At 42.8% G+C, this 16,218-nt stretch overlaps 1 protein-coding gene across 1 annotated transcript; it reads right to left on the bottom strand.

The window, feature by feature from the left end:
- Positions 1–2,483: 2,483 nt before the first annotated feature.
- LOC115204132 (bile salt-activated lipase) lies at positions 2,484–9,577 on the bottom strand. Its single transcript, XM_029769471.1, has 11 exons — positions 9,495–9,577; positions 8,788–8,938; positions 8,477–8,596; positions 7,830–8,027; positions 6,703–6,833; positions 6,033–6,140; positions 5,821–5,935; positions 5,410–5,596; positions 3,328–3,528; positions 3,006–3,215; positions 2,484–2,840 (listed from the first exon to the last, which is right to left on the bottom strand). Exons 1-11 carry the CDS (start codon positions 9,564–9,566, stop codon positions 2,666–2,668), a joined length of 1,668 nt encoding a protein of 555 aa, XP_029625331.1. The 5' UTR covers positions 9,567–9,577; the 3' UTR covers positions 2,484–2,665.
- Positions 9,578–16,218: the final 6,641 nt, after the last annotated feature.

Consider the following 16,218-nt stretch of genomic DNA (forward strand, 5'->3'; position numbering starts at 1 on the left):
GGATATAAAACACTCTAAAGTTTCTAAAACTGTTTGAATGGTGTCTGTGAGTATAACAGAACTCATATGGCAGGCCAAAACCTGAGAAGATTCCATGCAGGAAGTGGAAATCTAATTTGTGGAATCACCTTCAACACTTTGCCTATGAATCACACCATGAGTTAGGATTCATTTAGCACTTCCTAAGGCTTCCACTAGATGTCAACAGTCTTTACAAAGTGGTTTGAGTCTTCTCCGGTAGAAACTGACCGAACGAGAGGCCTGGAAAGTTGGTCATAGGGGGAGGGCCATTACTACTATGACGCGGGCACCTGTGGGTACCCTCTCGTTCCGAAACGTTTAGTAAGACAATGCAATCATTCCGCCTTGAATATTATTGAAGCTCTGATTGAAAAAGGCCCTAAAGATTTATGTTATACAACGTTTGACATGTTTGAACGAACGTAAATATATATTTTTTGCACATTCGTGACGACAAGTCCCGCGAGCCTCGTACATTATGAGTAGCCTTCACAACGCGCTAACAAGAAGGAGCTATTGGGACATAAATTATTAACTTTTTCAAACAAAACTACATTTGTTGTGGACCTGGGATTTCTGGAAGTGCCTTCTGATGAAGATAATCAAAGGTAAGGGAATATTTACAATAGTATATTTGATTTTAGATGGTTGCAAGATGGCGCTAACCTGTATCGCCTAGCCTATTTTTCTGAGCATAGCACCTCGTTTATTGCAGTGTGATTTCCCAGTAAAGTTATTTTTAAATCTGGCAATGCGGTTGCATTCACGAGATGTTAATCTATAATTCTTTGAATGACAATATTAGATTTGACCAATGTTTCCGAATAGTAATTTTGTAAATTGTAGCGTTGAGGGAAAATATTTTCTGAACATCACGCACCGATGTAAAATGCTGTTTTTATATATAAATATGAACTTTATCGAACAAAAGAATGTATGTATTGTGTAACATGATGTCCTAGGAGTGTCATCTGATGAAGATTGTCAAAGGTTAGTGCATAATTTTAGCTGTTTTTCTGCTTTTGGTGACACCTGTCTTTGCATTGAAAATAGCTGTGTGTAATGTTTTGTCAATGTACTGTCCTAACATAATGTAACTTTATGCTTTTGCCGTAAAGCCTCTTTGAAATCGGAAATCGTGGTTGGATTAAGGAGGTGTTTATCTTTCAAATTGTGTAAAATAGTTGATTGTTTGAGAAATTGAAATTATTAGATTTTTGCTATCTTGTCAAGCAATCCCGTTACCGGGATGAGAACGGGAAGGGGTCCCATAGAGGTTATTAAGGGAGTATCCGGTAAAACCCTGTATCTGTCGCAAAATGTAGGTGCTAACCTTTTGCGACAGCATGCCTTTTCCTTTTGGACAAAAATTATAAGAATATTCAGAGTTATGAAGTTATGGAAACTGGTTGTTTTGCAAATGTTGAACTTATAATATGGCTACTAATATTGGAAAAGCTAAATCAAAGTACAAGTATACAGATTTGACGATATTCTTGCAGAAAAATGTCATATGAATGCAAATGTCTCCTTCATGATTTGCCCAAATGTACCTGGGTTACTTCACACTAAATGTCATGTAGATCGCTCATACTTCAAGATATCCATCTGAAACCTTGCACATACACTGCTGCCATCTTGTGGACACCATTGGAATTACAACCAGAGTCATGGCTAGAACTGGAACCTTTCTCTTGCATTTCAAAGACTGTGGTAGAAAAAAAAACGTTTTGTTTTTTCTTTGTATTTTCTTCTACCAGATCTATTGTGTTATATTCTCCTACATTCAATTCACATTTCCACAAACTTCAAAGTGTTTCCTTTCAAATGGTACCAAGAATATGCATATCTTTGCTTCAGGGCATGAGCTACAGGCAGTTAGATTTGGTATGTCATTTTAGGCAAAAATTGAAAAAAAGGGGGCTATCCCTAAGATTTAATTTTAATCATTAAACAACTACATTTTACTTGGCATACATTGCCTTCAGAAAGTAATCATACCCCTTGACTTATTTCACATTTTGTTGTGTTACAGCCTGAATTGAAAATGTATTAAATATATATTTTTATCACTCGTCTTCACACAATGACCCATAATGACAAAGCGAAAACATGGTTTTGAAAATTTTTGCTAATGTATTGAAAATGAAATACAGAAATACCTAATTTACTATATATATATATATATATATATATATATATATATATATATATATATATATATATATATACACAAAGTATATGGACACCCCTTGGTGGCAAAATAACTTTTGCAATTAATCAGAGAAAAACAACTCCAATGTAAATTCTGATGATACAACTTTGAGGTATAGGTCTACATCAACATACTGTTTCTTCCACTATCGGGATTTGATAAAAATTTGTATATTACTCGGTAGGAGTTCATAATGTCCATATAAGATCATTTCTTGATAAATACAAACAAAATACTCTGGACAGTATTAAAAACAGAAAACAGGGTAGACTTTTTAATTGCATTAATTTAATTTGTCAATGAAGAAAAAAAAATTACAATCAGAAATGCATCTGGTGATACTGGTAGCCTTGCATTTGTGACATGACAAGACCAATTTGTATAGCTGTGAATGATGCATCAGGGAGCCTGTGCTCAGTGAGAGCTACCTCAGACGGAGGGCAGGCTGGGAAAGATGTTAGACCACCAGTTCACAAAGCGCACCCTCATCTTCTCATGGACATAGTTCTTGTTCATGTTGGCATTGATCTCCAGGTACTTTTGCCCAGAGGTGGTGTATGCAGGCCAGGTCACAGGCACCTTGGACTCCCCGTTGTTGGGGTCTCTGTGGTGGGAAAGGGGTTGATGGTAAGAAAAACATAATGGTGAGAACATTAGGTATATTATAGTTTTCGTGAGGATAACATCACTTATACCGTAATCACATCCAGTGGGGAAGATATATATATATATATACACAGTATATGATTGCATTGCAGCTCTTTTTTACCCGGTCCTGGCGAAGTTGGTCCAGTAGGCAATCAAGTATCTGGAGACGTCACGGTGGCTGGGCCAGTATGCCAGGGGCGTGGTGAAGGGCTTGCCGAATACATACTGCAGGTCATCAGCATGGTCAGCCTCCATCCAGCTGGGGTAAGGTTGGACTATCCCGGCCATGCGGCTGGGCTCCGAAAAGAGGTAGGAGTAGGTGCGTACAGATCTGGGGTAGGGCAAGGAGAGGAGGAATGATTAGATATCAGATATGTATTGCTAGGATGGGAAATAAACTGGGTGAGAAGGGCTGTGCTACAGTAAAAATGAGGAAGACTCACTGGGCATTAGAGGCGTGCAGGTAGAGAGCAACCTGGGTAGGAACTAGGAAAATGTAGTCAGTTTCGATCATAACAACGGTCTTCTTGATTGTCTTCTGGCTAGGCTCGTCTCCCCAGTCAGCCGTGTACTCTGCGAAAGCGTTGTTAGTAGCAGCCTCTCCCTTCTTAGTCAAAGAACCCAAGAGCAGTTTCACGTCTGACCTGTAGTGAGAAAGAGGAAGAGAGATGCACTATATATACACAAAAGTATGTGGACACCCCTTCATATTACTGGATTTGACTATTTCAGCCACACCCATTGCTAACAGGTGCATCAAATCGAGCACACAGCCATGCAATCTCCATAGACAAACAACGACAGTAGAATGGCCTTACCGAAGAGCTTAGTGACTTTCATTGTGGCACAGCCATTCTACTGTCAATGTTCGTCTATGGAGATAGGATGCCACCTTTCCAACTAGTCAGTTCATCAAATTTCTGCGCTTATTGACCTGCCCCGTTCAACTGTAAGTGCTGTTATTATGAAGTGGAAACGTCTAAGAGCAACAACGGCTCAGCCACGAAGTGGTAGGCCACACAAGCTCACAGAACGGGACTGCCGAGTGCTGCAGCCCACAGCGTGTAAAAACTGTCTGCCAGTTGCAACACTCACTACTGAGTTCAAAACTGTCTCTAGATGCAATGTCAGCTCAAGAAACTGTTCGTCTGGAGCTTCTTGAAATGGGTTTCCATGGCCGAGCAGCCACACACAAACCTGAGATCACCATGCGCAATGCCAAGTGTCGGCTGGAGTGGTGTAAAGCTCGCTGCCATTGGACTCTGGAGCAGTGGAAATCCGTTCTCTTGAGTGATGAATCACGCTTCACCATCTGGCAGTCCGATGGACGAATCTGGGTTTGACGGATGCCAGGAGAACGCTACCTGCCCCTATGTATAGTACAAACTGTAAAGTTTGGTGGAGAAGGAATAATGGCCTATGTCTGTTTTTCATGGTTCGGGGCAAAAACCCTTAGTTCCAGTGAAGGGAAATTTATGCAATGACATTCTAGATAATTCTGTGCTTCCAACTTTTTGGCAACATTTTGGGGAAGGCCCTTTCCTGCTACAGCATGAGAATACCCCCGTGCACAAAGTGAGGTCCATACAGAAATGGTTTGTCGAGATCGAGTTGGAAAAACTTGACAGGCCTTGACTGGAGGCTGTTATAGCAGCAAAGGGGCGACCAACTCCATATTAATGCCCATTATTTTGGAATAAGATGTTCGACGAGCTGGTGTCCACATACGTTTGGTCATGTAGTGTACCTCTATATTGTTTTATCGGATTCATGAAGAATTATGACGAGTTAAATGGGAAGGTTACCCTGTCAGGTAGCCTTCATTCATACGTAGCATCCAGCCTAGATGAAGTGATGCTGTGCAATTTTCCTTATTTTTTATAACTTATTTTCTCTTGCCTCCATTGATTTAGTCATCCTAATTTTGGCCATCCTACAAGGGTAAAAACATCAATGACTTTTCAGCGGATGATGGTAGAAACATGAGGTTTGGACCATTGGTTTGCTTAGAGGAGTTTCTACAAAAGTGACATTATTTTACCCATTGATCAAAATATGCATTTTTGATTGGATACCCTAGACATAAGGCCCGACAGATATAACAACCCCTTCTGAATCTCACTGTGTTAGGGACCTGGCTGAACTGATAACCCTGTCCTTTATTATTTGATTCTACTACTACTTGTTGGACTCAGTTGGTTCTGTAAAATCTGCAGTCCCATTTAAGCTACACCATGCACATGGCCAACACCGAACAGAGTGCCCTCTTCCTCCCAGGTAAATAATCAGCCCTCTTCCTCCCAGGTAAATAATCAGCCCTCTTCCTCCCAGGTAAATAATCAGCCCTCTTCCTCCCAGGTAAATAATCAGCCCTCTTCCTCCCAGGTAAATAATCAGCCCTCTTCCTCCCAAGTAAATAATCAGCCCTCTTCCTCCCAGGTAAATAATCAGCCCTCTTCCTCCCAGGTAAATAATCAGCCCTCTTCCTCCCAAGTAAATAATCAGCCCATAGCATAGCCACTCACACAGGGACGTTTTCACTTGGATTGTTGATATTGGGGATGTCCTGGCCAGTGAAGAGGTGGGCATCCATGCTGTTGACCCCGGCGAGGTAGTCAATGTCAGCGGCGTTGTGGAACAGGTTACCTGGGTGATCAGGCAGGAAGTCCCCATCGATCACAGGGGAGAGGACCAGGTTGTCTACCATGGGGGCTAGAGAAGACAGGCAGAGACAGATATACCTCTTGATGCTATCGGCAGGACATGGCCATCACCAAATTACTGTGTAAAATGGTGGGCTGAGGAGACGTGAGCATCAGGCTAATGCTCATCTATACAGGTATCATTACGGCATCAATGCATGCAAATCACATCCTCCTCAGCATGTTGCTCACAGTGTGCCACAGCCCCGTACATTAATCTCAGTGAATACTCACTGGAGGGAGAACCACTCATGGACGTGGTACCGGCCAGGGTGAGAACCTTAGCGTCAATAAGTTTCAGGCAGGCCATCATCTGATCATCCTTGGGGCAGCCCACCTTCTCAGCAACCTAAAGAGACAGAAAGGGGGATGAAACATCCCTTTAACAGCCAATATCCCTCTCTGTCAGTCCATATTCCACCTCATTGTAACAGAAGTACACATACCTTCTCTGCAAAGGCACGGGGGTTCATGTTGATAGCCCAGGGGCAGAGAGCAACACCACTCTGGGAGATTGCCCTGCGGATCAGCCCTTTGTTATGGGGAGACAGTGTCTGTGTGGCGGTAAAGTACATTCAAACTCGAATTAGTACATTGCATTCAAACTCAAATTAGTACATAGTACATCTGTACCTATCTTTGCTTACAATCATAGCAGGAGAACCCTGCTTAATGCTTACACATATCTAACTATCTAAAAAGTTAAATGTTAAAAAGGTCTGAAATACAAGTTTTTTCCATCAACCTTTTTAGACACAGGACACAGAGTTCTCCGACATCTCAGGAACTTGTGACAAACAGCTGACTATGTAGCGTACAGGACATCATGGTCCAGAATAAAGAAGCAGAAATCTCACTGTTCTCATTGTTAAATGTATCACCACCCTACCAACTAACTGCATAGACACAACAGTTAACAGAAACTAGACACTTTGACAATTAACGTATGCTTTATGACAGGGAGACACTGAATAATCATGACATTTTAATGAAGAGTATATAACATTAAGACTGAAGAAACATCATTCTACTAGACTTTCTTTGTATTTTGACATCACTACCTTTGCCCTGAGAGCTCTGTATTAAAAGTGTTCCTCTCCTTTTTTAGTCCCACACCTGTAAGCTGGAGCTAACAGCGCCGGCAGACTCCCCGAAGATGGTGAGGTTGTTGGGGTCTCCTCCAAAGGCCCGGATGTTCCTGTTTACCCAAGCAATGGCAGCGTGCTGGTCCCACAAACCATAGTTACCTGACATGGAAGACAGCTCTGTGAGCCAGCAGCAGTACTCTACCTACTAATTTCCCGTGGGCAGATTCTGCATGTCAGGGCATTCTGCATGCTCCAGGCATAAGCAGTCGCTTATGGAACTCAGTCTGGGGTCTTAACTTACTGTTGAGAGTTTGAGTAGTAGAATACATAAGGAGTGATTTCAAAATGTTGTTGTGCATCAGCAGTTTCTCTTGTTATGTCTGTTACTGACAGTCACTCAATTAGCCATGTCAGCTAAGAATTTTTTGATTGGTAAGTTAGTCTAGCCAGCAATCATTGCCGAATACCGATTGGGCATGCAGGGCACGTGGCCAGGGGACTTGACCTCCAGGGGGCCCCCATTGATTTTGTTTGTCACTCTCACTCAGATATCATTAACATGGCATAAATTACGTTTTGGATAAATGTGTAGAATATCAGGAAATTTGCTTTAAAACGGCAAAAAAAGTCTCTCCACACCATGGCTAGATGGGTAGAGTTTCTTTTTGAGTTACCTTTCGCGAGGTTGGACACTTTGTTTTTGAGGGAAGTTTCAATTTCTAACACATACAGTATGGACACGGAGTTAAAGCATTCACGACACTGACCAAATTTCTCAAAATGTAACTTCCGGGTTAAGAGAGATTATCTACGTACACGAAGTTAAAGCAATCACGACGTAGACCAAATTACTCAAGATTTTACATCCTGGTTAAGAGAGATTATCTACCTGCTCACATACTGTACATCTGGCTCCAACAGAATGGCTCAAGTTTCTGAAAGAGCCAGTTGATTACTAAAAGTTAGAAAAACACAGTATTCTTAAACAGTATTCTCATATATTGGATTCAGTCACCTGAGAATCAGTACATGAAGAAAAGGTCAATGTCATACATCAGCTGATGTGACACTGATTGTGCCACGGCCATTCACCCACCCACCTAGCCAGCCAGCCAGCCAGCCAGCCAGCCAGGCAAAGCGTTGGTTGACACCTACCAGGTCCACTGGCATCTCCAGAGCTGAGGAAGCCCAGGGTGCCCACACGGTAACCCAGGGTCACCACGATTACATTGCCTCTGTTAGCAATCTCCTCCCCGTCATACAGATAGTTATCCAGGAAGTTAGCGCCCATAGAGCCACCAACCTGGAAACCACCTCCATAGATCCACACCATTACTGGCAGACCTGTGGAGACTAGAAAGAGAGGAGAGATATTTCAATACATTTGTAGAATTACACCATATAGTCATATCAATATTAGTATTACTACAATTGAGCAGTTCATACTGTATGATGTCTCAATATGTGGATGGAAGACAAGGGCTGATGCCTTATTAGCTGTTGTCCTACTCTAGTGACAGGTAAAGACACAGGCACAGGTGTAGGATCTTAATTTGAGCTAGTTTGCTTCAGAAGGAAAATAATCCTGCAGCAACAGCAAATGTGAATTATTATGTGGATTATAGTCAATGGACATTTTCGTTGAGGTTTATACAACTTTCGAAAGAGAAAATCAAGTCGGAAATTTCAAAGTGGAAATGACAAACTTCAGAAGCTTTTTTAAACCTCAAATAGATTACAAGTTTTAGTTCACTGCAACTGGGTGATCAAATTAAGATCCTACATTTGTACATAATACATACCGCTGCTGCCCTGGGGGACCCATATGTTCAGGTAGAGGCAGTCCTCTTGGCCACGGGTGTCAGACTGGAGCAAGTTCAGCTGCATACACCTCGGTTTGAACTTAGTGGCCTTGAGAACACCTGGAAGGAGACACAGGGAGAAGCAGTCAGTCAACTGAGATCAGTGTTAGTAAGAGTAAGGTCTGATACATGAATGTCAAATATTTATTTTAAAATCTGCTTCAGTATTGCTATATTGTTTTGTACAAATAACATGATATTCCTTGCTGAATGGATAGACATCTGAGGCATTTCGTTTTTTTGGTACCCACCATCCCATCCAGGGTGACGCTTGGGCTTCTCAAACTTGCCGGGCTTGTCAGCGAAGGGGATTCCTTTAAAGACGTCCATGGTACGGAACAGTCCATCTGAATTAATGTTCTTCCCCTGCACCATGCCTCCCTCAGTGTACACCACTCCAAGCTACATGTCCACACCCAAAGGGCAGATACCAACTCATTAAACATTCACTAATATGTGCATGTGTAAAGTGTGAAACTGTTTTTATAATAGGCACCAATCTATTCAGTGCTGCTGTTTTATGGATGTAGTGTCATTGTTTTTTGTTGTTCCTAAGAACGAACTGTTGCAAAAAAGATGTTCAGCTGTTGAATTCACACCGCTTGTCAACCCATTGCTGATAAACATGTGAAAAAACCTGCAGCGTGAGTACAAATGCAGGAGATGTTCTTAACTCTTTGATGTTTTAAGCCTTTGTGTTTTACTATTGTTTATTTTCTCAGTATAAACTCTTTTATACTTAGTAGCCTTTTTTTTGTCCAACTACATTTCTATAGTATCTTCTTCACCTCAACGAGGTGATCAAAACAACAGATCGTAAGAGAAAACATAGCTACATTAAAACAGCTACATTAACAAATATCACATTTGGAAATGTGTTTTACTAAAAAAGCTAATCATTTCTTTAACTACAGTAAAGATCAAATGATCAAAACCAAATCAACTAAAAAGGACTTACAGTGGCAGCAGAGGCGGACCCCAGGAACAGGGCAGCAGAAACCAAAATCCCCAGCGTCTTCATAACAGTCATCCAAAGACACCTGTAAGCACACCTTTTATATAGGAGGAGGCCCCTCCCATATTATACCATCACGGAGCCTGTTTTGTTCAAGACAAAGTCCATAAAGGTGCCCGCAGGTTAAGTTTTGTTCTGCTCCTAGCAGAACTCGGTGAGGCAAAAGGGAACGTTTGTGCTAGCTAGTGCTGAATGATCAGTGCTTTTTGAGTTTGTTTCGGTTTGATTATGACATTGCCTTCCCTGTAGCTCAGTTGGTAGAGCATGGTGTTTGCAACACCAGGGTTGTGGGTTCGTTTCCCATGGGGGGCCAGCACAGGGGAAAAAAAAAAAAAAATGTATGAAATGTATGCATTCACTACTGTAAGTCGCTCTGGATAAGAGCGTCTGCTAAATTAGTAAAATGTAATTGTTTTCACAGTTTTCGATTTCAATTATATATTTTTTAATTAAATGTGTTATGCATTATGTGGGTTGAATGTTGTAACCCAGATTAAAATAATGAATTAAAAAAATAATCGAATGTAATTTTATTGGTCACATACGCATGGTTAGCAGATGTTATTGCAAGTGTAGCGAAATGCTTGTGCTTCTAGTTCTGACAGTGCAGTAATATCTAACAAGTAATCTAACAAATTCACAACAACTACCTAATGCACACAAATCTAAAGGGATGGAATAAGAATATATACATAGAAATATATGGATGACCGAGCGGCATAGGCAAGATACATATGAGATGAGTAATGTAAGATATGTAAACATTATTAAGGTGGCATTATTTAAAGTGACTAGTGATCCATTTATTAAAGTGGCCAATGATTTGAGTCTGTATTTAGGCAGCAGCCTCTCTGTGTTAGTGATGGCTGTTTAACAGTCGGATGGACTTGAGATAGAAGCTGTTTTTCAGTCTCTCGGTCCCAGGGTTGATGCATCTGTACTGATCTCGCCTTCTGGATGGTAGCGGGGTGAACAGGCAGTGTCTCAGGTGGTTGTTGTCCTTGATGATCTTTTTGGCCTTCCTGTGACATCGGGTGCTGTAGGTGTCATGGAGGGTAGGTAGTTTGCCCCCGGTGATGCGTTGTGCAGACCGCACCATCCTCTGGAGAGCCTTGTGGTTGAGGGCGGTGCAGTTGCCGTACCAGGCTGTGATACAGCCTGACAGGATGCTCTCGATTGTGCATCTGTAAAAGTTTGTCAGGGCTTTGGGTGACAGGCCAAATTTCTTCAGCCTCCTGAGGTTGAAGAGGCACTATTGCGCCTTCACCACATGGTCTGTGTGGGTGGACCATTTCAGTTTGTCTGTGATGTGTACACCAAGGAACTTAAAACGTTCCACCTTCTCCACTACTGTTCCTTTGATGTGGATAGGGGGGTGCTCCCTTTGCTGTTTCCTGAAGTCCATGATCATCTCATTTGTTTTGTTGACGTTGAGTGAGAGGTTGTTTTCCTGACACCACACTCCGAGTGCCCTCACCTCCTCCCTGTAGGCTGTCTCGTCGTTGTTGGTAATCAAGCCCACTGCTGTTGTGTCGTCTGCAAACTTGATGATTGAGTTGGAGGCGTGCATGGCTACACAGTCGTGGTTGAACCGGGAGTACAGGAGGGGGTTGAGCACGCAGCCTTGTGGGGCCCCAGTGTTGAGGATCAGCAAAGTGGAGATGTTGTTTCCTACCTTCACCACCTGGGGGTGGCCTGTCAGAAAGTCCCGGACCAAAATGCACAGGGCGGGGTTGAGAGCCAGGGCCTCAAGCTTAATGATGAGCTTGGAAGGTACCATGGTGTTGAATGCTGAGCTGTAGTCAATGAACAGCATTCTTACATAGGTATTCCTCTTGTTCAGATGGGATAGGGCAGTGTGCACTGTGATGATTATTGCATCATCTGTGGACCTGTTGGGACGGTATGCAAACTGAAATTGGTCTAGGGTGGCAGGTAAGGTGGACGTGATATGATCCTTGACTAGCCTCTCAAAGCACTTCATGATGACAGAAGTGAGTGCTATGGGGCGATAGTCATTCAGTTCAGTAATCTTTGCCTTTTTTGGTACAGGAAAAAATGTGGCCATCTTGAAGCATGTGGGGACAGCAGACGAGGATAGGGAGCTATTGAATATGTCAGTAAACACACCAGCCAGCTGGTCGGCGCATGCTCTGAGGACGTGGCTAGGGATGCCGTCTGGGCTGGCAGCCCTGCGAGGGTTAACACGCTTAAATGTCATACTCACGTCGTCCACGGAGAAGGAGAGGGGGGCCCACAGTCCTTGGATATCGGGCCGCGTCGGTGGCACTGTATTATCCTCAAAGCGGGCAAAGAAGGTGTTTAGTTTGTCTGGAAGCAAGACGTCAGTGTCCGTGACATGGCTGGTTTTCTTTTTGTAGTCCATAATTGACCGTAGACCCTGCCATATACGTCTTGTGTCTGAGCCGTTGAATTGCAACTCCGCTTTGTCCCAATACTGACATTTCGATTGTTAGATTGCCCTGCGAACTACGCTGTGTATTTTTGGCCATATTCCCATTCATCTTTCCATGGTTAAATGCAGTTGGTTGCGCTTTCAGTTTTGTGCGAATGCCGCCATCTATCCACAGTTTCTGGTTAGGGTAGGTTTTAATAGTGACAGTGGGTACAACATCTCCAGTGCACATCCTTATAAAGTCACTCACCAAATCAGAGTATAAATTGATGTTATTCTCTGAGGCTGCCTGGGAACATTTCCCAGTCCGCATGATCAAAAGAATCTTGAAGCGTGGATTCCGAATGGTCACACCAGCGTTGAATGGTTCTTGTCACGTGTGCATCCTGTTTGAGTTTCTGCCTATAGGACGGTAAGAGCAAAATGGAGTTGTGGTCGGATTCGCTGAAGGGAGGCGGGGGAGGGCCTTGTACGCATCGCGGAAGTTAGAGTAGCAGTTGTCCAGTGTATTGCCCGCGCGAGTGCTACAGTCAATGTGCTAATAGAATTTAGGTAGCCTTGTTCTCAAATTTGCTTTGTTAAAATCCCCAGCTACAATAAATGCAGCCTTGGGATATATGGTTTCCAGTTTGCATAGAGTCCAGTGAAGTTCCTTGAGGACTGTTGTGGTATCTACTTTGGGGGATATACACGGCTGTGACAATAATCAATGAAAATTCTCTTGGGAGATAATATAGTTGGCATTTGATTGTAAGGAATTCTTGTTCAGGTGAACAAAAGGACTTGAGTTCTTGAATGTTGTTATGATTACACCATGAGTCGTTAATCATGAAGCATACACCCCCGCCCTTCTTCTTCCCAGAGAGATGTTTATTTCTGTCGGTGTAACACATGAAGGAACTCAGTGGCTGTACCTACTCCTCCAACATATCTCGAGAGAGCCATGTTTCTGTGAAACAGAGAATGTTACAATCTCTGATGTCTCTCTGGAAGGCAACCCTTGCCCTAATTTTGTCTACCTTGTTGTCTAGACACTGGACATTGGCAAGTAATATACTCGAACCGATGGGTGGTGTGCACACCTTCGAAGTCTGACCAGCAGGCCTCTCCGTCTACCTCTTCTGTGGCGGCGTTGTTTTGGGTCTGCCTCTGGGATTAGATCCAATGTCCGGGTGGTGGTCTGAACAAAGGATCCGCTTCGAGAAAGTCGTATTCCTGGTCGTAATGTTGGTAAGTTGACGTCGCTCTTATATCCAATAGTTCTTCCCGACTGTATGTAATAACACGTGACATTTTCTGGGCTAACAATGTAAGAAATAATACATAAAAAAAAATACTGCATAGTTTCCTAAGGACTCAAAGCAAGGCGAACATCTCTGTCGGCGCCATTTTGACTACATCACTATTCAGACCCTTTGTCAATTGATTGGACATGATTTGGAAAGGAACTGTGGGGAAATTCTAAAGAAGAGAGAGACTGTAGATTCTTCTAACAACAAATGTATTTTTAGATTTGCAAAAATGAAGCAATCAGCCATTAGTAAGAATAGTTCAGAGTGTAAAGCTTAACGAACATACTGTAGTTGGGTCTCAGCTTTTATAAAAAAAAGTACCACCTCTTTTGTCTACATGGCAGTTTAGCAGAAGTGTGGAAACGGGCGGAACATAGTGTAAAAGGCGATTGGTTTGTCTCTGCAGATTAAGATAGCCCGAGGTTGATAGCACGAGGGCTCAACCATATATAACTGCATTTTGTCACAGTTCACACCATAATGTGCTCTTTCCTGCAAGGCTCCATACAGCTGACTTCCTGCAGATAGTAAACCCAGGGGATGTCTCACATGCCGCGGTCACACCTAAACGGATCTCAGCTATACGCCCAGTCTTATGTCTAAGTCACACAAAGACAAGTTTGTATCAGGTGAGAAAAAACACTAGCACATAACAAGAGACTATTCTTTTAGCAGTAAAACACGGGATAGCAGGACAGATTATGTAATTTTCCATGACAGCACACACCTGTCTATATAAGGTCCCACAGTTAACAGTGCATGGTCAGAGCAAAAACCAAGCCATGAGGTCGAAGGAATTGTCCGTAGAGCTCTGAGACAGGATTGTGTCGAGGCACAGATCTGGGGAAGGGTACCAACACATTTCTGCAGCATTGAAGATCCCCAAGAACACAGTGGCCTCCATCATTCTTAAATGGAAGAAGTTTGGAACCACCAAGACTCTTCCTAGTGCTGGCCGCCCGGCCAAATTGAGCAATCGAGGGTGAAGGGCCTTTTTCAGAACCCGATGGTCACTCTGACAGAGCTCCAGAGTTATGGAGATGGGAGAACCTTCCAGAAGGACAACCATCTATGCAGCACTCCACCAATCAGGCCTTTATGGTAGAGTGGCAAGACGGAAGCCACTCCTCAGTAAACGACACCTGACAGCCCGCTTGGAGTTTGCCAAAAGGCACCTAAAGATTCAAAGACCATGAGAAACAAGATTATCTAGTCTGATGAAACCATGATTGAACTCTTTGGCCTGAATGCCAAGTGTCACGTCTAGAGGAAACCTGGAACCATCTTTACGGTGAAGCATGGTGGTGGCAGCATCATGCTGTGGGGATGTTTTTCAGTGGCAGGGACTTGGAGACTGGTCAGGATTGAGGGAAAGATGAACGGAGCAAAGTACAGAGAGATCCTTGATGAAAACCTGCTCCAGAATGCTCAGGACCTGAAACTGGGGCGAAGGTTGACCTTCCAACAGGACAATGTCCCTAAGCACACAGCCAAGACAATGCAGGAATGGCTTCTGGGACAAGTCTCTAAATGTGTCACACCTCCTCCCACTCCTCCTCTCTTGCGCTCAAGGGCGCCAGGCTGCCCATCATTATGCACAACTGTCACCATCATTACGCGCATCAGCGCTCGCTGGACTCCATTGCCTTGTTGATTTCCCCTCCTATATCTGTCTGTTCCTCGGTTAGATCCCTGTGTCAGCATCATTGTCATTTTTGTTTTCCCCTGTTCAGACGCTGTACATATTCTGCCTCTATCCGTGTTTCATTAAATGTTCACTGCCTGTATTTGCTTCTCATCTCCAGCGTCTGTGCTCCCCATCCAACCTGACAGAGCTTGAGAGGATCTACAGAGAAGAACGGGAAAACTCCCCAAATACAGGTGTGCCATGCTTGTAGCGTCATAACCAAGAAGACTCGAGGCTGTAATCGCTGCCAAAGATGCTTCAACAAAGTACTGAGTAAAGGGTCTGAATACTTATGTAAATGTTATATTTTCGGTTTTAATTTTTTATAATTTAGCAAACATTTCTAAAAAAACATGTATTCGGGGAGTAGATTGACTCTATTGTTTGTAGATTTATGAGGGAAAAAACTATGGAACCAATTTTAGAATAGGGCTGTAACCTAACAAACTGTGAAAAAGGTCAAGGGGTCTGATTATTATCTGAAGGCACTGTTCCTAGTCAGCTTGTTGTTGTGTGTTTTATGCAAGATAAATACTCCAGTTGAGGTGCATTCACGAGTGCATAGGAAGAGAGACGTGCATTCTGACAAGAAGTCAATGCACAACAATTCTTGAAATCATGGGGGGAAAAACAACAGTTTTAATGGCATTTGTTAAAAGGAGGGGGATCCCAGCTTTCCATTCCTATTTTATTTATGCATCAACTGCTAAATATGCACGATCTGCACCATTTTAAACAGGGAGTTTTTAGCAGCAGCATGTGAGTGCTTTGGGGTGTGCTTTGCGGAGAGTTGGGCAAAATGTAAGAGGGATCAATTGTAGAGTAACTTGGGGTAAAACACCAACCTACCCAAGTTACCCTAACAAGTAGGCCTACATTATTTTCACTGTGTTTATGCCTGTTTTTTGGGGACCTTTTCCCCGCACTGCACATTTTTTAGGATGCTTATGCTGTCTGACAAGATCACTATTTTAGTAGTTCTTCAAAGTAAATAGGGCATACTTTTTTGACTGCTGAATAAAAACTATCAATCACTTAGATCATGTATTTTCAGGTAGAGATTTCACGAAGCAACTGCTGTCTGTTGCATGTCTGCCTCCACACAGACCGGACAAGTAAGCGCACAATTAATTATGGTCATTGTAGTTAATTACCAAGTTTTTGCACCAAACTATATAGAATATTAGCCTGTTGAAAACTACAACTCCCTACTATTTCGCACAGGTCGAGCTTGATCTGATTTATCTCTAGAGAAACTGCTCACTGAGCTCA

This window comes from Salmo trutta, chromosome 12 (assembly GCF_901001165.1).
Source record: "Salmo trutta chromosome 12, fSalTru1.1, whole genome shotgun sequence".
NCBI lineage: Eukaryota > Metazoa > Chordata > Actinopteri > Salmoniformes > Salmonidae > Salmo > Salmo trutta.